The sequence below is a fragment of the Buteo buteo genome, chromosome 8 (genome assembly GCF_964188355.1).
Source record: "Buteo buteo chromosome 8, bButBut1.hap1.1, whole genome shotgun sequence".
Lineage (NCBI taxonomy): Eukaryota > Metazoa > Chordata > Aves > Accipitriformes > Accipitridae > Buteo > Buteo buteo.
Genome location: NC_134178.1, coordinates 16391568 through 16416830, shown reverse-complemented (window position 1 = coordinate 16416830; position 25263 = coordinate 16391568). Strand labels below are relative to the sequence as shown.

General features: G+C 36.2%; 1 protein-coding gene across 6 annotated transcripts in view; it reads left to right on the top strand.

Annotated features, from left to right (window-relative positions):
* The window catches only part of ITSN1 (intersectin 1), a 145314-nt gene that overhangs the window by 55637 nt on the left and 64414 nt on the right, over positions 1-25263 (top strand). For all 6 annotated transcript variants that reach the window (XM_075033767.1, XM_075033766.1, XM_075033765.1 and 3 more), the window contains 8 exons: positions 824-961; positions 1907-2022; positions 5541-5803; positions 6661-6810; positions 6993-7133; positions 13824-13911; positions 14088-14227; positions 22996-23120. In XM_075033767.1, the coding sequence (XP_074889868.1) occupies positions 824-961; positions 1907-2022; positions 5541-5803; positions 6661-6810; positions 6993-7133; positions 13824-13911; positions 14088-14227; positions 22996-23120 (1161 nt within the window). The remainder of the gene's footprint in view (positions 1-823; positions 962-1906; positions 2023-5540; positions 5804-6660; positions 6811-6992; positions 7134-13823; positions 13912-14087; positions 14228-22995; positions 23121-25263) is intronic.

Genomic DNA, 25263 nt, shown 5'->3' with positions numbered 1-25263 from the left:
TTTTCATTCTACTGGCTTGTTCTTGTTCCCCAGCCTGAGGAGTTCAGTAACACAAGCATGGATCAGATGAGGCTATAACTGTCTTCCAACTTTAAATCCCATAAACAAAGTCCTGTACCTTGGGACATCAGAAGAATGTATCAGTTGCTTACCTTTGATTTTCATAGTATCATGGGAGATTTTCCTGCATGATTAGAGTGCAGTGTGCTAGAGAAACAAAGCTGATGTTTAGGCTGTTAAATTTTGTCCAATACCATGTTACCATGAGTAAAGGCATTTTATGCATCTGTTGTAGCACTGGTTTTAGGCTGTCCAGAGAGGCTACTCCATAATTTCTAATATGTGCATAATGCTAAAATGTTTTTGTGCCTGTCAGGACTAGAATGTTAATGGCTTTGATTTTAATGCAAATGTGTGCTCTGGAATGTGAGATAAGAGCCTCCAGGGAAGGAGACCAAACCAAAAAGTTCTACATCCAAGCTGATTCTTTTCTAAATGATACTGTGTAGTGGATGTTCACAAGATGTTCAAGAAAACTCCATTGATTACTGTTGCATATGTAGCATATGGTACAGGCAGCACTCAAAGAGCAAAGAAGTAGAAGCCATGGCTATAAGGACAGTTTCAAGGCAGACATGCATGAGATGTGGGAAATAGTGAAGCATTTGGTTTTTGCTTTTTATTTGTTTTGAAGGAACAAAGTAGTGTGAAAAAATAGTGAAAAATTAAATTAATTTGGAACTGAGTATGTTAAAACTATGCTTTTTAACAGTGATTTTTAATATTTAAGATTTTACTTACTTTGTACCTTGCCTTTAAAAAGGAATCTTTCTGATATCGATCAAGATGGAAAACTTACAGCCGAAGAGTTTATTCTGGCTATGCACTTAATTGATGTAGCCATGTCTGGTCAGCCTCTGCCACCTGTACTGCCTCCAGAGTATATTCCACCTTCATTTAGGTAACTGGTTATAATTCTGGAATCTCACTCCTAAATTTTTATTTCATTTGGGAAAGCTGTCATGTGAGTGTAAAGTGCAAGAGATTGAAAAGTAACCCCTCTCCTTTTTGTAGTGCATCTACAGCAGAGTGCCTTCTCATTGGAAAATGCTTGCCTAGTTTTTTGGTTTTATTACTACTACTGGATGCTGGAAATAGCAAGAATTCCTTGTTTTGGTCAATGTTTTATGCTAGTATACCTTCCAAAACTTACCTAGTCTGGCCATATAAATTTAAAATATTATAGTTTAAGCTTATACTTCTGTAGAGCAAATGGGATGTATTGGAATTCAAAACATGCTACGAATTTACGTTGTAGCAAAGTCAGGTGTCTTTTGATACAGTTGTTTCTGTGAATAGCAGTGGTGAGTTGTCACTTCTGTTTCTCTGTTTCACTTTTTTGTGGAGAAATGGGTGGGAAGACAGTAACAGCAATAGAAAGAAATGTTTGCGTACAATCATGGCTTCATGTTCTTTAAGTACCCTCCTGAAGATTACAATTTTTTTGTTTATTCCATGTGGGGTCTTGTTTTTAGCTTGACTATAGTGACCTCTTCCTCTGTCTTTGCAACTTTTGCTATAGTTTAAGTCAGCATTTCCCCAACTTCAGACTCATCACAAGTAAGAGATCTTGGGGACAGGGTTAAACACATCTGTAAGGTGCATGGTGCTGTGAACTTTGAACTAGGTTTCTCAGGTCACCAGTGTGTGCTGTTGGTATTCTGGAGGATACTGTTATCTTAATGGCAGCAGCTGAGTAAAATCCCCTGGGCAGCAATGAGGGAACATTAAACACCATTAAACATTACATCAGTGCATTTAATTAATGATTTCATCATTAAATCATAAATAAATTTGGCAGGCATAGGTTCTTTTAAGCAACGTGGAATTATGCTTTTATTGACAGAAGAGTGCGCTCTGGTAGTGGCATATCTGCTGTAAGTTCAGTATCTGTAGACCAAAGGTTACCAGAAGAACCAGCATTAGAAGAAGAACAGCAGCAACTGGAAAAGAAATTACCAGGTGAGCAAGCAAAAGTAGACATGTATTGTGTGCTGTTATCAGAGAGGTGTTACCAGGTTATATGCTGTGGAGTTATAAAGACTTACTAAGAAATGTTTTCTTTCCTGATCAGTTTGTGACATGTCAGAGGCATAACCAAGACATTGCTTGGTCCAGCTGATTCCTGCCTGTTGCGTGATCCTTTGTGTTAGTGACAATGGAGATGTGAACAACATTCAGGCTGCTTATCTTATGCACTCTCAACAGAGGCAGCACTTTGCAGCCCTATTATAGGACTGCAATGAAAACTTTTTACTACCTCCATCTTCTGACTTTTAGGTGGAGTGTAGTTTGGCTTATGTACTCTTTAAAAGATCACAATATACATACAGAGGCCTGTTTCATTGCAGTCTGTGTAACTATGGTTTTTATATAAAAGCTTTAGTAGCTCTGCTTTTGGGAAAATAAAAAAGGAAGAAGGAGAGGGGGAAGGGGTGGAAAGCCTCCTAGATGCTAAACAGCTAAATATTAGGGAATGTCTTAACACATATGACCATCCCCTCACTCTTTGTACTTTCTTTACTTTTGTTCTATTTTATTTGAAGATGACCAGAATGTTACACAGTTGAAGATGTAGTCACATGATGGATTTATACAGTGCCATAATAATGCTTTTCTGTTTTGTTCTAAATTATTTTTCAATTTTTTAATTGATTCCTAACACTGTATTGCCTCTTTGATCACAGCTTAGATCTGAGTTGATGTTTTAGAAGACTTTCCATAGTAATGCCAACATCCTTCCATAAACCTATTAACTGTTTTAGAGCTCATGATTGTGTATGTTTAGTTAGGATTATTTTCATTGCCCATATGCACTACTCTGTATTCATTAACATTTGAATTTCCTCTGCTTCTTCATTGCCAGATCACTCAGTTTTGTGAGATTCTTCAAAAGCTCTTCACAGTCAGGATTTTGTTTTAATACCGTGACTATCTGGCATCATCTCCAGAAGCTGTCTTGTTACTTTTCAATCTCTTCCAGATCATTGTTGCACACTGAACAGCACAATTGCTAGTAGAGATCTTTGAAGGAGGCTACTGAGAATGTTTGTGAAAGTTGGTAATTTATTTCACCCCTTAATTCTAATCTTTTAACTGTTTGTTAGTTCCCAAGGACCTTCTGTCTCTTTCCATACCAGGTTAGCTCAGGGGATCTGCATGTGAGCAATTCAGATACAGCTCTTGTCTTTGGTTTGTATTTTATAACTAACTGCTGCCAGCAGTCTGCTGGGAAATTTCTGGCTGTAGGACGATGAAGGGAGATAGCAGGGACTGCTGAAGCAGGCCTCACTGAGGTCTCACAATGAAATGTTTGGTGACAGGTGAGTTATGACTCTCCTGTATTGGCTTTTTGAGGCCTAAGTCTTGCAACTCTGGAATCAGAGGATTTTGGTATGCAGTTTGTAGTGTCAGGAAGGTCAACCGCTGCTTTGGCTTCATTTCTTTATTAGAGTTCGAAATCAGGCAGGTATTCTTCTGTTGACCTGATCTTCTTTTTCAACTTGCTTATTGATACAGTTGGGTCTATTAGACTTGAGCGCCAGCTCTTTTCTGCATTGGTTCTTCCAAGGTATCATGTTTAGTCATGTATCCTAACAAACGAACTGTTTGTTGTAGCCTCTGCTACTTTGCCCAGTGTGGGAGTAGACTGACTTGTCCATAGCTTTCAGGATCATTATACTGTCTTTTCTTAAAGACTGGTGTTGCACTTGTCATCTTCTAGTCATACAGCACTGATGTTGATTAAAGGATGGATTGCAGATCACAGCTAGTAGTTAATGAATTTTGTATTTGAACTATGGATAAGCATAGTATGGGTTTGGCAACCTGTTACTCTGCATTTTTGGTTTTATTTTTGTTTTAGGGCCATTTCTGCTTTCAGTTAAAGAGAAACTAGAGTGCATAAGCCTTTTACTGTATTTGATGTATAGGTTTTCCATTGTAATGATCCCTTATAATAGTGAATGTTGTCTTGCTTCTTCATTGGGTTTGCTAAATCTGGCTAGGTGTTGGTTTGTTTTGTGTTTTTTTTTTTTTCTGAGACATTTAAATGAGTTTTTATTGTTGGCTTTTATAACCTTTTAGAAGCCTTCCCTTAAGCATAGTAGCACAAGCCGATAGCTACTTATTTCATCTGCTAGAAATTGTTCTCTTCTATTTTTGTACTTTGGATATGCTTTGTTTTATCATCTGTGGTAGCTACCTTGATTTTGCTGAGTAACTATACTAGCTTGTTGGGCCGCCATCTTAGAACTTCATGTTTCTTCTTAGTGGTATGTGTTTTCTGAGCCTTGAACATGGTCTCTTAATGTCCATGCTACTTGCAAGTGTTTTGCCCTTCTACCTATTCCTTTTAACTGATTTTCTTGACATAAATCTTCTTCTTTTTTTTTTTTGTTTTACTTTTTCCTTGGTTTCCTAAATCAGTGGGAGTTATAATCACATTCTCTGTCTATCAGTCTGTATCTTAATATTCTTTGAACTCAGTGGCTAATTTTAAACAAACTTGACAGATTTTAAAATGGTTAAATTTTTTCAAGTTTTACGAAAATTGGTGATTGGCAATAGGAAAGGAGGCCAAACTTAGAAAAAGATAAGAATTCAACTGGTTCAGCAGATGTTGGGCCAACGTGTCAAACTGTTAGTGCATGCACACTTTGAAGTAAAAGTGTGCTATCTCTTGCCTTGACTTGCGTGCCAAAAATGTACATGTTGGGCATGCGGGGAGAGAAATATAGGATATGGGGTATGGGAATGGGACACATAGGGTATGAAAAGAAACAGAAGGTGAAGTGGAAAGAATACTTTGGAGGAACTGTGAGGGAGGGCCTAGGAATGTGGAACAGGGGAAGGACAATCCCTGATATTGCAGAAGAATGTCAGGGAACCTGTGCTGGAACTGAGGTCATTCTTTTAGGACAGTAAGTGATGAGGATGTGAATCTGCAGGAATCCAGTTTTCCTGAGTTCAGCTGCTCAAGAACTTAAGCAAGCCATTTCTTTTCCTGACAGTAATGAGTAATCTTATGAGAATATCAAGTTTAAATACATTCTGGTCATTTGCAGAATGGCTTTTTTATACTATCATCAGCTGAATTCTTTGCCTTGTAGTAACTGAAGTGTTTGTTCTCGTACTGCTACTATTATCAAATGCATAGAGGAACTCCAGATCCTGTGTCCTCACAGAAGATTAGCTGATGAATGGTTTGTCTAAATTATACGTACTTGTTGGGCTTTGTGGAGAAACCTAGAAGCCTGAGGAATGGGAATGGAAATTCACACCTTAGTTTCCTGAGGATGTGGGTTTAAGGCAATCTACAATATGAATGCTAATGGTAAAACCTAGAATTACCTGTAGTTGAGAGCTGCATCTAATAGTTGGAAGATTGCTTCAGTTTGATTCAGAATATGTGGATTTTTTTTCTTTAAGTCAGTAGCAGAGTTTAATTTTCCTTTGCCCCATGTTTCCACACTTTAAAGTTACATTTGAAGATAAAAAACGGGAGAACTTTGAACGTGGCAATCTAGAACTTGAAAAAAGGAGGCAGGCTCTCCTGGAACAGCAACGTAAAGAACAAGAGCGTCTAGCACAGCTGGAACGGGCAGAACAGGAAAGGAAAGAACGTGAGCGACAGGAGCAAGAACGTAAAAGACAACTGGAGCTAGAGAAACAGTTGGAAAAACAACGGGAATTGGAACGGCAGAGAGAAGAGGAAAGGAGGAAAGAAATAGAAAGAAGAGAGGTAACGAACTGAATAAAAGGAAGGTGGTTATGTCACTGGCAGCTGGGTTTGATTAGAACAAAATGTAATGTATACTAAATATTTTGCTATCATTTTTAGTAAGCAAACATTTAAAGAATGAACTTAGATTTCTGGGTTTTGAAGGTAAGGAAAGAGTCGGCTATCTCTTTATTTTTCATATGAAATGAATGGATGAGACATTTAGATCTAGGACAGCGTGCTCCAAACCTCTGACTTCTTTAACAATAATAATAATAATAATAATAATAATTATTATTATTATTATTATTTGCTTTGGTATAAAGAGATGCTTGAATGAACGAAGAAGTAGTTATGGGCATTGGTGGCATTCATGATTTTCCAGTGATGAGTTAATTTGTAAAAGAAAACACATACTGGTTAACTTAAAAAGCTTTTATTTTCTCATGTTACCAAATAACGATGCATTCAGTGCAGTAGCATTTGACTATTCTTTGCAAAGCTGCAGAATGTCTAATGTTGGAGGTTGGAAAGAGATTTGATGCTATCCTGGAGAGTTCTTGAAGTCTTAGTATGAAACAACTTGTTAAATCAGAAAATTGAATCTTGGGAAACTGATTAAAAAATGGACTGATATTCTGTTTAGTCACCTACCTGCTATGCAGTGAAGCCCCATTTCACCAGTGCTTTCAAGTGAGCATTTAAACAACTGAGCAGTTTGTGTGCTTAAATAGAGGCACATATTTAGTCCACAGTTTAGCAGTGTGTTTATATTAATGTGTTAATTGCATATAAGAATATGAGTATCAGCAATTAGAGTAGTTTCTCAAAATAGATTTTTCATATCTTTTTTATTATTTTTTTTTTAAATGCTACAGGCTGCAAAACGGGAACTTGAGAGGCAACGGCAACTTGAGTGGGAGCGTAATCGTCGGCAAGAACTACTAAATCAAAGAAACAAGGAACAAGAGGATATAGTTGTTCTGAAGGCAAAGAAGAAGACCTTAGAATTTGAGCTGGAAGCTCTAGTAAGTGATCACATTGCAGATAAAACACACAAGCACGGTAGTGACTGTGATATGTCCATGTTTATTTTCTATAATTTCAACTTTAAATATGGAATAAAAGTACTTTTTAGATCCTGACTTGCATGACAGACCATTCCAGTAAAAAAAGAGAGAGATGTATGTTGGTTTTTTTTTCTCTAAAGAATGATAAAAAAAATCAGTTGGAGGGAAAGCTTCAGGATATCAGATGTCGACTCTCTACCCAAAGACAAGAAATTGAAAGTACAAATAAATCTAGAGAACTGAGAATTGCAGAAATCACCCATTTGCAACAGCAGCTACAGGTGAGAAAACGTTCCCTAATTTTGTTCTTAGCCTTGACCTCCTCAGCTGCATCAATATCCTAAGCAAACTTGTCACAATATATGATGTATTGTTCCTTGTACATAAGGAACTGTTGTCGATAATTAGTCATTCTTTTAAATGAATGTTCTTCACGCATGTCTAGGAATGTAGCGTTCGCTACATATCAAGGTGCCACGCTTTGATCACTGGTCGGCCTGGACCAGGGAAAGAGACAGATAACACACACAGTGTGAGCGCCAACTTCCGCCTTTTATTGCGCAGTTAATTCCTTTTATACTAACAAGGGGAGGCGGGATTACAGGTACATCACAAGGCTGCGACTAACCCTCTAACTTTCCGTGACATCGCGAGATCTTCCGAACGTCGAACCCTACATAGGAATTGCTACCTACACTTGAAGGTGTGTCTGTGATTATCGCTTTATGCTCATGGAATCCTGTTGTGGGGAGCAGTAAATAAATTGTTTGGCTGAAGATGTTAAAGGGTTTGGGGAGGGACGAAGAGAATGAAATTTTATAGCATGTATTTTTTTTGGCAGTGATTGCTGTTTGTGTGCTGAAAGAAAGAATTGTCTTTAGTGAAGTGGCTTGTTGATGATGGTGTTTGGTTTTTTTAAATTATAAAATAATGAACTTTCAAAATTGAAGTTACCAGTTAGTTCTTAGTCTAACCCTGGCATTTGTCTTTTCTACTTCTCTATCTGAAATTCTCTGTCAAATTAAAGATGGAATTGAGTAGATATCTGCTTTCAGTGAAAGAATATTCTTTGCAATTTGTAAAGGTTTCTAGATGAGTTGTAGTATTTCTCTCTATTAAATATTTTATATTGCTTGAAATTAGTTCCTGGCCATTAATGGGGGCTCTCAGTGCTTTTCTACCACTACAAAGAGATTCTTATACTTATAAGGGCTTTGGTGTAAAACCTATCTTAAAACCTAGTCCTGCCATTCATTTCAACTTTCTAAGCATAATTAATATAGTACACTAATTTGAACAAAACCAGAACTTGAAAGTTAGGGGGTTTGTTTTATATATTTTTTTTACATTTTTTTTCTTCTTTCTTAAAACATCTTGCATTTCTATTGAACTTTTGTGTACACCATTACACCTTTCACAAGACATCTTTCTTTTGACAGCAGCTTGTTCTAAAGAGTATAATTTGGGGATCAAATCCTGGCATAGTGTTTGTCTCCACTTGATGCAAACAATAGCAAACTGGAAATACTACTAAGGGACACGTGTGACATAAACAACTGCCATAGTTAGGCTTGAAACCACTCTTCTCTCTAATGAAATGCTCCTGTATTGGCAACTGAAAATGAAGTCAAACAACATTCAATCAAGTGTAGGAAATTAAATTACTCTTAGCAGTACTGGCTCAAAGAGACAAAAACCTGACTATGCTTGATAAAATGTGTGAAAAAGCCCGCTTCTACCTGAATAAGTTAAAGACTACTGAGCTTATGTGCATAGCCAATCTCCATGTAAAAGCAACAACCACCTAAATTTCCCTCTAACCCTTCTATTCCAAAAGCTTTCCATAGAAATGGTCAAAGGTACTGTAACTCACTTCAGAAGCAGCCAAGCAGCTACATAGCCATTGATAGATAAATGCTATTTCAACGAATTGAATGGAATTCATATCCTATTTTCATATGTAATTTCTGTTAACTTGGTAAATTTTGTTCAGTTAGCCTCTATAGTCAGAAAAGATAAAGTATCTTTTTGCTTTTGTCATAATATAACAAATTAAGAAGGAAAAAATGATATGTAGCAGTAAAAAGCTGTAAGTCATTTATGTTATAGTAAAGACCAATGTGCTACAGTTGGAATACGTTCCTATTATAACAGACATTGTAAAAATCGTGAGAAAATATTATTATCAAAAACTTGGAATGAGCTTCCACAACTGGGTAGAATAAATGGAAGGTGCAGAGGGAAGAAAAAAATGTGAAACTAACACTGTTGGGAAACAAGTAACGAGAAAGATAATCTATCTCCAAGTAGATGTGGTTACGTAGCTGATTAAAAAGTACTAGATAAACAAGGGGCAGTGTTCTCTGTAGACTCATTAACAATTTTTTGAATTTTTAATCATATCCTTGGCTGATCATAGATGTACTTTTTCCTTACCTACAGCTTCTACGCATCAGTTTTAACTACATCACCATGAAAGGAAAAGTTAAGGAGGGCAGAGGGATTCTTCACCTTCCTAACATTTAGTTTGTGCTACTTATTACCCAATCACAATGGTCGAAAAGCAGATTGCCTTTTGTTTGTTTGTTTTCAGCATTTTGACACCACTCTGAAATGTTATTGAAACATCTGGCAAAGTACAATGAATTTTGCACAGTTGTCTAAATTTTACTCTTGTTTTGGAATCACTACTATATTTGTAGTGATTTTTAGCTGTCTTTGGTCATTGTAATTCGTACTAGATGATATGTATCCAGCAGCTTAGTTAACACCTATTCACTTTCTAAATTGCTTCGTTCACAATGACTGTAAGAGCACTTCTGTAATAAAAATCATGCTTGCCTTTCTTGGCAGTTGTTTTGTTGGATGCTTGGCTTTGAGGAGTTGGGGTTTTGGGGGTTTTTGTTTGTTTTTTTTTCTTAGATTGACAGCAATAGCTGTGGCTTTGTGGTATAATCTTCTCTCAGGTGATCATTAATCTTGACCACTAATACTTCAGTTAGTGTTGCTTGAGGGGTTTATCACAACTGTGATCCCAGAAAGACGTATCACTCTGTAGTAGAAAAGGCTAAATTTTATTTGGGGACAACCTCAAAGAGTGGATAGGTTTTTCCTGAAAAAAAAGATGAGTTTCTCAAATATCCTGTAAATTTTACTATCTAATTTGTAGAGGAAAGACTAAAGCAGTAAGTGACTTTTTTAAAAGGAGATTTTGATCCTCTAAACTCTCTGGTAGATTAAAAAGTCAATATGGCCAGTTATCTTTGTAGGATGAAATACCTTCACTTGGAAATATTTTAGTTTAATACATCTGACACTTGCTATGGAAAGATGAGTTACTCAAAGGAGTAATTATTCTTCAACCTATTAATTAGCTTCAGGATGGAGTTTAATCAAACTTGTGGAGAAATTGTATAACAATTAATCCTGGGTGATGAAAATTTGTGCTAGTTATATGATTCTGTGGTATCTGCTAGAGTGGTATTTCCAGAGATGTTCAGAAGGATCCCACCTTCCAAACACCTTAACTGAATGTGTTTTGAATCATGTTTATACTGTCTGCAGGGCTTCTGCTAGTTATCTGCAGGGATTATTTGCCTCCTTGATGAACACTTTGACTCCCAAGTAATTTGGCTTTCCTCTGAAGCACTGGAAGTGGGGTATGTGGCAGAGACTTAAGATGGATAGTGGTATCTCAGTTTGTCATACGCCCTCTTGCTCAGGGTGTAGGATCAGAAGACAACTTTCCCTCTTTAGATTGACAGGAACTGTTTTTTGTTTGCTGTGTTTGCCTTCTGCTACTATATGGAATGTTATTCAGTTCTTGGAGATTCTTGTTGCATGAATGTTAGCGATACCATTAATTACTTTCATCCATTTCTTCAGTACAACTAAAGGATGTGGAAAAGCATGTCGTGGATACTATTGGAATAGATGCTTATTACATGGTTGTCTGTGATTTCAGGAAACAGAACCTGACCCTCATGATCCCTTGGCATTCTCTGCCCTTAAATACTCTCCAAACTAATCTGTGTATTAATATTGAGTAGTCTGGAGTTTAGGAGTATTCTGGCCCTTAAAAATAAACTAAGGTTAGTATTAAGTTCTACCCTGAAATAGAATCACAGAGCCATAGAATGGTTTGGGTTGGAAGGGGCCTTAATGATCATGTAGTTCCAACACCTTCCACTCGACCAGGTTGCTCAAAGCCCCATCCAACCTGGCCCTGAACGCTTGCAGGGATGGGGCATCCACAGCTTCTCTGGGCAACCTGTTGCAGTGCCTCACCACCCTCATAGTGAAGAATTTATTCTGTATATCTAATCTAAATCTACCCTCTTTCAGTTTAAAGCCATTACCCCTTGTCCTATCCCTACATGCCCTTGTAAAAAGTCCCTCTCCAGCTTTCTTGTAGGCCCCCTTTATGTACTGGAAGGCTGCTATAAGGTCTCCCCGGAGACTTCTCTTCTCTGGGCTGAACAACTCCAACTTTCTCAGCCCGTCTTCATAGGAGAGGTGCTGCAGTCCTCTGATTATCTTTGTGGCCCTCCTCTGGACTTGCTGCAACAGGTCCATGTCCTTCTTACGTTGGGGCCCCCAGAGCTGAATGCAGTACTCCAGGTGGGGTCTCATGAGAGCAGAGTGGTGGGGGAGAATCACCTCCCTCGACCTGCTGGTCATGCTTCTCTTGATGCAGCCCAGGATACAGTTGGCCTTCTGGGCTGCAAGGGCACATTGCCAGGTCACGTTGAGCTTCTCACCAACCAACACCCCCAAGTCCTTCTCCTTGGGGCTGCTCTCAGTCCATTTTCTACCCAACCTTTATCTGTGCTTGAGATCGCCCTGACCCATGTGCAGGACCTTGCACTTGGCCTTGTAGAAGAACTTCATGAGGTTTGCACGGGCCCACCTGTCAAGCCTGTCAAGGTCCCTCTGGATGGCAGCCCTTCCCTCCAACGTGTCGACCGCACCACGCATCTTGGTGTCGTTGGCAAACTTGCTGAGGGTGCGCTCAATCCCACTGTCCGTGTCACCGACAAAGATGTTAAACAGCGCCGGTCCCAATACCAGAACCTAAGGAATGCCACTCATTACTGGTCTCCACAAATATTGCCCTATGTTACTTTTTGTGCTTGAAGACTGATAATTTTTCTGTAAATCCTGTTTCATTTTGACATCCATTCTGCTATTTGGCTTATCCTAATGGTTCTTGAATTGGAATGATACAATTACTGATAACCTTGTGTCTTGAAAGTTTATTTCCTTTCCTCTTTCTCTTGAGGTTTATCCATCAGTACATTTAGTCTGCTAGATGCCACCTTTCTTGGATTATATTACTTGAAAACTTCATTTCCACGATGCCTGTCTGCTATACTTGTTTAATAATACTGTTTAAATTTTTCATCCCAAGCTATGGCATAGAGCATGCAGGTATTTGGGTGGGAGGGTGTGGTGGAAGGGAAAGTGTCAACACAAAAGGACAGTGTTTTGCATGTTGTTTAAGAACATGGTAACAGGTAACAGTGGTTGTTGGGAAAGAGGTGGGCCCCCTCAGGCAGATGATTTGGGAAGTGCTGCATTATATATTGCTGTTTCTCATTTGGTTCTAGGTAGGGAATAATAGTCCAATGATAGGAGTATCTCACCTTCATGATATCCTTGAAGGGCTGAAAAAGGTCTGCTGATGCTACAGGCTATGCAGCTGAACAGTGAGGGACACATGTAACTCTTAATAGTCAAATGCATAGTTTATCTTAATTTTTATACTTTGTGAATTTATAAAGTCCTTGACTCTGCTGTGCTATCCAAGTATGTTTTTTGGAACATAAAGAGATTACAGTAGTCTGCAGTCATTGCATAATCGTAAGATCTGAGCTGTACACAGCAGAGACCCAATCAAAGACTGCCATGAGTGAAGCGAGCTAACTATGAAGTCATGTCAGCATGGTCAATCTTGTGTTCTTGTAACAAAAACTAAAAACTTTTCATGGGACTCACTCTGGTATTAAGCTATTAGGTGACATTTATTCTTAGGATCATATTATGTCATTTGCAATCCCTCATGACAAATTGAAATTGTCAGATGGTTGATTCTTGAAAAGCCTGCAATTCAAGACAACTGCTGAAATAAATGACTTAGTTTGTCTGAAAGATGGGATGTTGACATTCAGGCGGCTTTTATAAAATAAGGTGGTTTACCTCATGCTTCTATAATATGTTTTGACAACTTGAAGTTGGAGGTCAAGGCTTCTGAAGGTGTGTGAAGTAGCACTTCATCCTCCAGAAGGAGCAAGGATTATATAGGAGAGAGAGAGAGAGAGATATATGATCTACAGAAGGAGGAATTTCTCATCTGCAGGGTCTCCTGTAATATATCAGTTTACAATCTTATGACCATGTGTTGAAATTGTAAGAGATAATAATCCTCCTTCAAGAATGCTAAATCAAGAGATCTTAGACTCAAGTATTCTCATCTAACAGAGCTTGTGTTGCATAGCTTTTGGCCATAATATATTCCTTTGAAGTGAAAACCTTTATTTTCTCATCTTTAAATAAAATGTAAATATTTGTCTTTCTATTCCTGATCAAAGTTAATATTATTTTATTATAATGAGCATTAAATGGTTAGTAAGTGCTTGTTTTAAAATTTTCTGAAATCTATCCTTGTCTTTTTGCCCTGAATTTCAAGTAATTCCAAGCCAAGTTACATATTCAATAAGAAACAATTCTCAAGTAATATGCTTAAATTTGATCCGCTCACTTTTTGTATTGTCAGAGAACTATGTCTGAGTGGTAGTACCACACAGATAGTGATTGGATAATAGCAAGACAACATAATCCGGTGAGAGAAAAAGTAAAGAATCATTTCAGAAGAAATGAAAATGAGAGGTCTTATGGCTAAAGTCATCCCTCACTCAACTTTTTGTCTGTTTCTCTTCTTCTTTTCTCTCTCCTCATTGTCCTCTATTCAGGAATCTCAGCAGATGCTTGGAAGATTGATTCCAGAAAAGCAATTGCTTAATGATCAGCTAAAGCAAGTTCAACAGAACAGTTTGCACAGTAAGTAATTTTTTTTGTACATGTCTAAGTTTGTATAGGACATGATGCTTCATTGCACAGTGTACTCTGTAATTTCTTTTTTTGTGTTGCAAGATGCATGTTGAAAAATGTTGCTTTCTATGACCTAAAATTCTCTGTGTAAGAAAATACTTATTTGACAATATGTTTGAAAACAGGAGATTCTCTTCTTACTATTAAAAGAGCCTTAGAAGCCAAGGAACTAGCACGTCAACAGCTTCGAGACCAGCTAGATGAAGTAGAAAAAGAAACCAGATCTAAACTTCAGGAAATTGATATTTTCAATAATCAACTGAAGGTAATCCTAGACTTTTTAACACTTTCTTCTAAATGTTCTGTCAATTATTTTCTAACTTGATTATGGAAAAAAATATTGAACTAGAATGATTGATATTATGTCAGTTTTGGGTATGTTCTCAAATCTATTTTGGGGGGAGGAGGTGTCGTCGGTTTTTTTAAGAAAACACTACTTAGCATCCAAACTCAGAGTTTGAATCAACTTAATCTGCAGAATCTATTTAAGAATAAATTTGAGCTCTGATTCTGGTTCCATGTTTGCAAATATAAATTACCAGTTTCTGCCCTTTTGCATCAAAGAAGTGCAAGACTGTAGTAGGCCAACAAATCTGCTGGAATCAGTACTTCAAATTGAAATCTGTAGTAAAAAGACTTGATTTTCTGCTGACACACAGAATTTTTATCTGCCGTTCGTAAACTCATACTTGTTCCTGAATGTAGTTGTCTGTTGTTTGTGGTTTCATGCTTTATTGATCAGTCTTTTGTTAAAACTGTGTGATTTTTGTTTATTTCTGCACAAGAAAATGACAGAGATGCAGAAGTCAGTAGAGGAAGTGTTCTTCAGAGAGAAATTATAAATCAGTCTTTACTTACAAATTTTTAATAGCATTCATTTTTCTTAAAATATTCTAATGTTAAAGTACTTTATCTGCTAATTCAACTGGTGGTTTCTCCTGAAAGCTGACTAGAAAAATACTGAATTTCCTGCAAGGTATAATAAATTGTGCTACAAGTATTTAGAAGGAAAAGCACTATGATAGGTACATGGTTCTGTAGTTGTTCTGAAATTAGTTCAACTATGATTACATCATATGCTTTTAGATGAAAGGCGTGTTTGAAGTTAAGCAACAAATAGCTTGTTTTTAATATTAAAGTTATTAGTAAGTGTAGGAAAAATTAAAAACTGTAGACCATACCACTACCTGTTTCAATGCAAATTCAGAGATGAATCTTGCGATCCTAGGCAGGGAGGTAGAAAGGGGAGAATTTCCACAGAGTCATAGAGACACAAGACAAAAATGTGTGCAATTTTAAAAACAAAATGAAACAGAATGGTTTACCTCACTTTTATTATATATGTTTTTTGGACACACCATAACATGTCATGCTTTTTGGGTGATTTTTTTTTTTAATTGGAGTCCTTTTGAAGCGTTTTGCAGATAAATATGACCAAAGGATATTAATTCTAAAATTAGTGTCAGCATTCAGTTTGATATTAAATGACCTAAACAGTTTATAAATGGGCAGAGGGGTGAATAATCTTAGTACTGTGACAGTAGCAACTCCCCTCCCAACAAACAACAAAATTAAATATTTTAAATATTGAAGGGCTTGACTTAACAAATAACAAGCTAATGATAATTAAAAATTGAAGATGCACCTTAAACAAAGACATCCATTTATCAGAATGCCTGCCATCTATCCAAGAATACCTTGACTAATTGTAACCTATTTTGCACTTTAATGGCAAAATTGATTTCTGTGTTCAAACCTTAGTATTTAGAGTTGTCACTTTAACTGCTGAAAATTAGTTATGTAGACAGTTCTTTGGGAAGACTTCAGCAAGCTTCCTATGACTTGAGGATATTGTGTTCTTCATTTCATAATGTATCTAAGCAGTGCTTAATAGGAAGACCACTTTTTGATGCTGTACGTTGGTATTTTTGCCTTGCTGCATCTTTCTTTGCTTTCTTGGAAAGGATGAGTTTAAGAGGGGCAGTTGTGCTATTGAAACTGAGAGGTGGTAGCTTAATTCAGTGAGTTGTATCTTTTCCCTTTTGTAGTTTCACTAGATGTGCAAGATGTATTTTGGGGGGCCTGAATGATTTTATTACTAGATTTAAATATCTACAAAGGCTTATGTACCTTTTTGTATGGACTCGGCATGGAATGATTATAGTACTCCCAGTGCCAGAGAAACCGCTTAGAAGATGCTGTGTGTGCAGCAGTGATTTAATGGCTGCTGTTCTTGTGGAGACAGCTCTCAGAACGCCTTGCAAATGAGACTTTATGCACAAAGCTAGTGAAAGCTTTCCTGAGACTCATGGTTTTATTAGGGTTTGTGTGAAGTAGATGTTCTATTCTTAAACCAAGGCAGAACACACCTCTCTTTTAGGTAATGAACTTGCATAATTCTCAGATACTTTTACCTAAACAATCAAAAATCTGTGACAACTTTGAGGAACTGCTACTGGAAAGATGACTGTTACATTTGAAATAGGTAGAAAATGGCTTATAAATAATTGCCAAATTAATAGCTTCCCCAATTAACAGAAGAACTTTTTTTTTTTACTTATTAGTAACTGGGTGCATAAATACAGCAGGCTTATTTGGTGCTAGAATACCTTGCAATTTGTGTAATTATCGGTCAAGTGTGTAACACATTTAAATGTATAACATTTTCAAATCATGTATCAAAAATTCCACCACATTTGAGCTCTAAATATAATAAAGGCTTCTTATCTTGTACACTAAGGGAAAATATGTAAAGATGGGAAATACAGAAATGTTTATTTTTAAAATGTATTTTTATTAAATAAATAAATTAAAACCTCAATTTTTAATCAAGGCTGTTTCTAAATTATCTTGTAGGTTTAAAACTGATGGACTTTTTAAATTATGATCTGCTCTTACTTTGTGCTTCAGCATACTAGCTGAGATGCGCATTTGATGGGATGGCTGTTAGGATGGCAGCACCATAATTGACACTGTCTTGTGCAGCTTTTGTTCTCTGACAAGTGATGGAGAGGCAGTGGTGCTTGCCTTGTCTTCTATAATATAACTAGCTTCTCAATGAGAAGCAGAATGATGTAGTACTCTTTGCAACCTCCCAGGAAAAAAAAGCTTATCTAAATGCTCTTTTAGGTATATACCATCTTACAGCATTTTGCACCTATTTCCTACAGGGAGAGGAAGTAGTACATGTCTTTACTTGGTCAAAGTGCTTAATTTAATAGAAAACAGAACCAAAATTGTAAATATGTAAGCTACTGCTCTCCAAGTACAAGGTATATGCCAAACTAGTTTTGATGAAATGCTTAAGAGACAGTGAAGTTGACAGCAACGTTAAATTATAACCTTTTGTCATTATTGTTGAGATTTATTCCTTATTGGCTATGAATATTGGTTGCATTATCTATGTGAATATATCCTTAAATTTTGCAAAACTCCAGTTCTGATTCATTCTCTTGAAATACGCTACACTTGATTTACTGATAGCGAATACAGAAATATGCCACAATAGTACAAGATAAAAGGAGCAATTTAACTACTATCTAGTGTGTCTTTTCATTGATGAGACCATAAGGTTTACCTAATATTCCAATATATTTTAGGTTACGGGTCAACTTGTTAACACCATAGTAGTATACAGTGGATTGCACTGCATTTGCCTACATATTATAGTTTTTACGTTCTGCAGTAAGTGAATACTTAAAACAAGTGTTAAATTACCTCATCTTTGTTTCATGTCTTAATAGTATATATGAGTGACTAGGGAGATAAATGAAACATTTTTTCCACTGGATCTTTTGTCATCCTTCCAAAACAACTGATTTAAATTTCTTCTGATTAGTCCTTTGGAGCTCAAGTACTTCAGTTACTTTTGTTTCAAGTTAACATCTCGAGTTGGAAATGTTCATAGAATTTGGTTCCTTTTCAAAAACTTTCTGGAGTATAACAGGTAGTTTCAAGTATCTTTACTGAATATTTTTAGGTAGAACCACATGATTTCAGGAAACTGTTAGTACTTGTTTGGCAGAGAAATAGGTGCCTTAGCCTGCAGCTGGTCAGATATCCTTTTAAATCAGATTTGAGACATTTTGTCAGAGAAGATAAGTTTTGTGGATTGTGCTATATTTGGCTATACAGTAAGTGACTGAGTTTGTAACAAGGTTGAAAGTTGGGCCACTTTTTTGTGGTTGAAGGAGTCTAACTTCCATTACTCTTTAAAAATCTTAGCCTAGAAATCTAATAATTAAAATTGATATAGATATTAGTAAAATGTAACTAGGCACTTGTTTATTTTCTCTACTTTATAAAATAATTCTGTAGAATAGAAGGCTTTGTATTAGGTTTCCTGTTTGTATAGTCCTACTATAATTTACCTTTACAAATTCTTTCCACATTCAATGTGCTTTTACATTTCAATGTTACAAAGGTCAGTCATTACACGCTGTCAAATAAAGCAATAATAATTCTTAATACAGTTCTTGTTTCCAAAGACCAAATTATCATTTCTTATAAAATAGAAGATTCAAGTATTTAGAGCTTATCTGTGTTATTGCACAGGAGAAGACAACTAATAAATTAGTGTTTCTGAAATACATTAATCTTGCTGAGAAGCTATTCTCAGTGCCTGGAAAAAGTGGTGAGCAAGTAGAATCAAGTTCTTAAAAATGTTTTACATTTTGTGTGGTGTTCCAGTTGTTGTCAGTCCCTGTCTAGTTAGTGTGCACTGGACAAGTCTTGCATATGAATGCCTGTTTACATTTGAGCATTTCTTTCTTCCAGTCAGTGGCAATGGAAGATGCAATGCTGCAGTGCCTGGCAGTTCTCCTGGGCTGCGTCAACTACTTAGACTCCTTTCTAAAGGTCTCCATGCCATACTCAGGCAGTACACAACTATCTCAATCTGAGTGATGAACCTCCTCCAGTTATGTGCTTCACTTTACCATAAACAGATGAGTGTGCAGTGTTTAACTAAGTTAGTATTAATAAGAGATGCTAGCACTAAAACATAACCAAAGAGAAGAGTTTATAATTTGATTCTTTATCTAATCCTTACTGCCTAGATGAAGACTGTGCCTTGAATTGCAATTTGGGCAAGGTACTAGTTAGTTATTTTTGTCTTTTGCTTATCTGAAACCTCAAGATTTTAAGTTAATTGCCTATTTTGGTCAGGATGTTCAGAATTTTTAAAAAGAAAACACTTTTATCCTACATAGCACTGTAATCTGTGATTCCAGGTATGAGAGAGATGGCAATACATTCCCTTTATCAAATCCCCCATAGCTATAACATGGGGTGAAAGGAGGAACTGTCTCTATCAAAGACAAAGCAAGTGCTTTGGGAGCTGGGGAACGGGGTAGAAGAGTATTGCTGTGGGAAAGCCTCAGTGAGCACAGAACTGTAGGGTTCTTTCCTCTGGGATCAAATGCTCTGGTTTGTTTCAAGGGGAGAAGATTTGATGGAAACCTTGTATTGTAATCCCTGAAGTATCCTAAGTTCTATTGTCTTTCCGTCAAAAGGCAAAATTTGGGCTTAAACAACTACATTTCTAACCTTAAGGTTTTCATAGCAATATGACTTGTCTGTATATAGTGAATATTACTCTGCTGTATGAAACTCATATTTTAATTCATTTTCAATATTATGTGGGTACCTAAATGTGGCTATTGTAACATCTCAAAATTATACTTGTTAGTCTGTTTGTGAATTAAGTGGAAAGGTAACAATTTCTTTCTGCTCTTAAGGTAAGACATGCCTTGTCCTGCACACCAGAAACAAGTAAAGCATTGTTATGTCTTTGGAGTTATAATATATGATTTGTAAATGTACAGCTTTTAAGTTGCTTGTGTCTGTAAGAGATGAGTGTAGGACTGTGCTGAATATTCAGCTGGCAAATGTTTCATTCTGTTGACTGTTGAATTGTTACTATAATTTTGTTCAACTGGTGTCCCATAGCACTGTGGGAGATGCTGATTCTTTCTCCCCCGTCCTCCCACTGGTACTTGGCAAAGCAACAGAGTGTCTATCTGTGGCATGAGATACCAATCAAATATTTATTTCCTCCTAGCTAATGCAAGGAAGGATATATTTTGCATTTTTTTTTAATATCCAAAAATATTACATCCAGTGCTAGGAGTATAAGCTAGGTTAGATTTTCTTAACTGTTACAGGTATGTCACACAAAAATCTCTTCACAAAATACTGAACTAGCACATTGGCTTAGCTGGGAGGGAATAATGTGTTAAAATGTCTATGGAAGTCTTAAATAATTATTAAAATGGTCCTTGAGATCCTAACTTAGCTGAGCGTATAGATAAAATGACAAAATAAGCAAACAATTTCATTATTTGGATGAGAGTTGGCAGCAGCACTTAATGGCTGTGATGCAGCAGTTAATGATCCTACTGTATTTACTCAGTATGAGAAACTGCTCGCTTCAGACAGACATGGAGGCATGGCTCATACAACAATTTCCCCAGCTTGCTATTTGGCAGTAAAAGTGGCGTGTATCATACGTTTAGTGATGAGATAAACTTACATGTCTAATTTATACTTAAAATACAAAGTTTGGGCTAGCCTTGTAGTTGAACATCTAGTGGAAGTAAGTAATGTTTGGTGCACAGATGTCTTGCAAGTTGTAACTAATTTTTATGTATTTGTGAATTCAGGAAACCTCTTCTGAAGGGGGGAAAATACCAATATTTAGAATTAGATGAAGATTCCTCCTGAGGCTGTATATATAGATGAACTGAATCATTCTTTCTAGTTTACAAATTTCTTGTTAAAAAGTAAACTAAGCTTGCATATGGGTTGTCTCACTTAAAAGCTTTTGAGATTTATTGGGGGGGTTTGGTTAACTTTGATAGCCTTCATACTCTTCAAGAATTTTAGTTCCTCTTTCTTTGCCTAGTGATACCTTCTATTTAACTGCTCAAACACCAGAGTCTGGGATAAAGATGCAAAGGGGAAGAAAAAACAAACCTGGGAAGCACTGTTGTCTAAATAGTTTAAAATTTTGCAAGTAACAACAGGTTATATTTAGTGTTGCCTTATTAGAAAATGCATGGCCATCCCAGATCTCTCTGTTCAATAGCAAGAGGAGTTCTCATCGGCCAGGACTGAGAAACTTGAGCTTCTTTGCATACACAGTTAAGGGAGAGGAGGGGACATGAATGTGAAGGAAAGCTAGAGCAAGTAGAACAACAAAGTGTTTCTAAACGGAAGCCCGTGCTAAAGCTGAACTGAATGTAGGAGTCAGAAACCTGTGCTTTGGGTAACAGTCTCTTTACCCAGAAAAGAGTAACAGCTTGTTAAAAATCATGAATACTAGTAAAGATATTTGGTACTTCACAGAAGTAGTGTTTTGAGCTTCAAGAGCTTTGTAGATACTTAGTTTTAAGGATTTCTGCAATCTACAAAAATTCGTAATACTGTTGGCCACGTGGAAAACTGCTTTCAGCTGTGCCATTTTCTAATCTATGTCCTTTCAGATGAATGCTTGTAAATCACTCCACTGCTAATGTTCTTACGGTTGTATATTTGTCCTTTGCACTTGTACATATTTTTTGATACAAATAAGGGTTCAGGTGATCATGTAGAGAAGATGGGACTGTTATTCCCCCAGAGAAGTTAATTTGAAACAAGGGTCAAATCCTTTGTACCTCAAGATATTACAAGTGTAACAACATTAAAGAAGCTGAATTAATAACATACAGTTATTGGAAATGACTGTTCACTCTAGTTAGCACTTCAGAAATTTATAGTCCTGTCAGAGGCCACCTCTAGCTCCAGGTGCAGTTGACCAACTGTGTGTTCACTGCAATCTCCGATCCCTTTATTTTCTTATTGTTCTTTATGGGCCAAATACTAAAAACTCATTATGTTCAATATTGCTAATGTATTTCCTTTCTAGTAGCCATTTTCCTTAGTCCAAAATAAGGCTATGCGTGAATGTTTATAACCGTGGGCATTCAAGGATTAAGTTTTCCCAAAGGCAATATCCCGCCCCAATAATTCTGGTGATTTTGCAAGAGTAGTTTATTTTACATTCTGTAATATCCATTCTAGATCCTAACTATCTACTAAGCTTTAATGTGACTATGGAAAATAATGATGATCATAAAATATGGTATTGCCCAAATTATCTCCATATTTCAGTGAGTTTCATGGCTTTAGCAGAGTTTTAATTAAAATTTGTATAAGAACTGATTATCTCTTTAATGATGTTGAATTCAGTTTTCATTAATGAAATGAGACTGAGAGCTAGGACACAAGGTTCAGCCTAACTTTTTTTAAAACTTTCATCCATATATCAGAAATGTTTTTAATACATTGCAAAGGTCATGTGCTACTCCTCTTCGTAATGTAGTTATTCTGACATCTTAAAATTTGTGTTAATAGGTGTAATGCAGAAAACAAATCTTGAGGAGAAGATGATGTTTATATTATTAATAGCCTAAATGTTTCAGGCAAGGTCTTTGCAGTTAATTAGAGGAAAACTGACTCGTATATGGATGAATATTCTCTATGCCACAATTCCTCTCAAAGACATTGCTTAAGGAATTCAATCTCTGGGATCTAAAACAATCCTGAAGATTCTTTAGTAAATCACCATTAATTTCAAAATAAAACCAATTAACTGAAACAGTTGCTATTATGAGCAGCTCAGAAGGCTGATTTTTGTATGAAATTTAATAAATGAATTCAAGAAACCAGCAAAAAAAATAAAACATAAGTGACTTTTCAGAATAAGCTTTGTCAAACTTTTGTCAACTTTTTAGTGTCCTGTTTAAAAAAGGCTTTCTTGTTTCTTAACCCTTTAACATCTCAGGTTATATGGATAAAGATAGGAAAGCAGTAAGTGGTTTATAGACCTTTGAAGTCTACCTTAAATGTCTGCCAATGCATTTGGCAATACTGTAAGATTGAACAGAGATACTCAACCATTTGCAAGTTTTGTTACTTCTCAATGAAATATATGGGGCCATTAGTTATGATTCACATAGTATATGTTTACGCATATTTTACATTTTTCTCTAGGAGCTGAGAGAAACACATAACAAACAGCAACTACAGAAGCAAAAGAACTTGGAAGCTGAGAGGCTGAAACAGAAGGAACAGGAAAGGAAGACAGTAGAACTGGAAAAGCAAAAAGAAGCTCAAAGGTAACAAATTGCTCTAATTTAAGCCTTTTCTGTAGAGGTGTTAGAGCGCAAAGCATTTTGCAAACAAGTAAAATAAACTTTGCATTCCCAGGAGCATAATCTGATCTCAAACAATGTATCACTAAGTGACAAGAATACCCAAGACCTAGACCAAGTTTCATTTCAGTGAAATGAAAAAAAAAACCCTCAGAGAATCTCTTGATTTATCCTTGAATGGGAAGTGTGCTGTGGAGATGAGCTTCTACATCTGTCTGTGACTCTTAACTGTCACTGATACATACATATTTCAGCAGTGTTGCTTAAATGTGTAGTGTACTTCTACACCTAGAGAGGTTCTTGAATGTTGTAATTAACTACCTGTGTCTTTTATACTAACATAAAATATAGAGCTAATGTTTTTCTGCTACACACTTGGAAATTTGTTTTCTACATATATTTATAATATATATATGTAAAATGAATGGCATATAGGCAAGCAACCAATTCTATTTTGACATCATTTATCAGTAGCTGTTTGATTTAATTTTTAGCAATTGTGAGTTTTTTATACTCTTAATGTAGACAAATGTTGTTCAAGAGATGAAAACAAAGGCCTGGGAACAAGAGGTCTTAAACTATTGTTTATAGCATTACATGGACTGTGACCTATAGTGAATCGATAGCCTGTGCTACTACTTGGTGAGTTAATTTTTACATTTCGGGCAAAACGAAACCAAGGTCTTAGTGAAAACTGTATCTTCAAACAAAAATCTTATACATAGCAAGCAATTAAGTTTAGATAATTTTTAAATCATTTACATAAAACCTATGCATTTAAAAATCTTAAAGATCAACAGCAGAAATAGTAAACTTTCTAAGAAAACAGCTTTCTATCATGAGGAAATAACTACACTAAATATGGTAATTATGTTGGAACTTTCCTTGAAAACGAGAAGGCTGCTGAGGTACTGGAAGTATAGGAATACTAAAAACGTTCTATTTCAGAGTATTAAATAAAATACTCTACTTCCTTCCAGGAAAATGGAAATTTAAAAAACAGATTCAAAAAAAAGGAAAAACTTCTGCCATGGAAAACTTTGTCTGACTTTTCATGCAAGTTGAGCATTCAGACATTATTAGTAATGCAAAACTTACTGCTGCCCAAATGTTCAAGCTTCTAAATAACTGTAATTGGTATACCTGATAATGAGCAGTCTGCCAGTGTTACCGATTTCCAACAAACACCAAAATGAATAAGATAAATGATTAATACTCATAACCTGGATACTGCCCCATAATGATTACAGAAGTATGCTGCCTTTTAATAGCTCTAGTGAAAGCAAAGAAAGAAAGAATAATTTAATATCATGATTATGTGCACTTTAACTTTCAGCTTAATGGATAACCACAATCACTTTATACTGAGAACCATCTTAACAATTTTTTATTGGTAATTATGCACATAACTTAATTGAGCAAACACAGATACAGACATACATATTTGGGGATGATAGAGGTCTTTTTGAAGACCTCTTATGGCTAATTTGTCTTAATTATCTTAAGGCTAATTCAATGCAGACTTGTATGATTGTGGGAGTAATATACAGTTCAGAGGGGAAAAAAAACCCCTACATTTGAGTAAAATGAATAGACCTTACTCTTGGTGTTTGGGATAAGAACTGCCCGAGTGGTATAATGGAGCTGGTGAGAAAAAAATGGAAATTGAAAGAGTAAAAGCAAGTATAGGTAAATCCCAGATTAGAGGTCATATTCCACAATAATTAACACATCAGGAGTCTTGGAAGTAAGGAAAAGAGCAGAATATCAAATTTTCTGTTCCTAACCCCAAGCTATGGTGCTCACACCTAGGCCTGTGTTTCTTTAGCTTCTCTGTCTCTTCTTATTCCCTTCCTTGTCTTCAACTTGTGATATTAGTTTCCATAACAATCAAAGAAGAAAATTCTGCAGCTTCTACGAAAGGAAAAAAGAAATCACACATACCCCCCACCTCCCCAAGATACATTTTTGTCTGTTCTTTTTGCTCCAGCAGTTAGAGCAAACTTGGTTTAGAAGTATGGGAAGACTTAATCACTCTACTAGAAACATAATTAAAAACTCAATTTCCCATTTAAAGCCCATCTGACTAAACTCACCAGCTAAGATA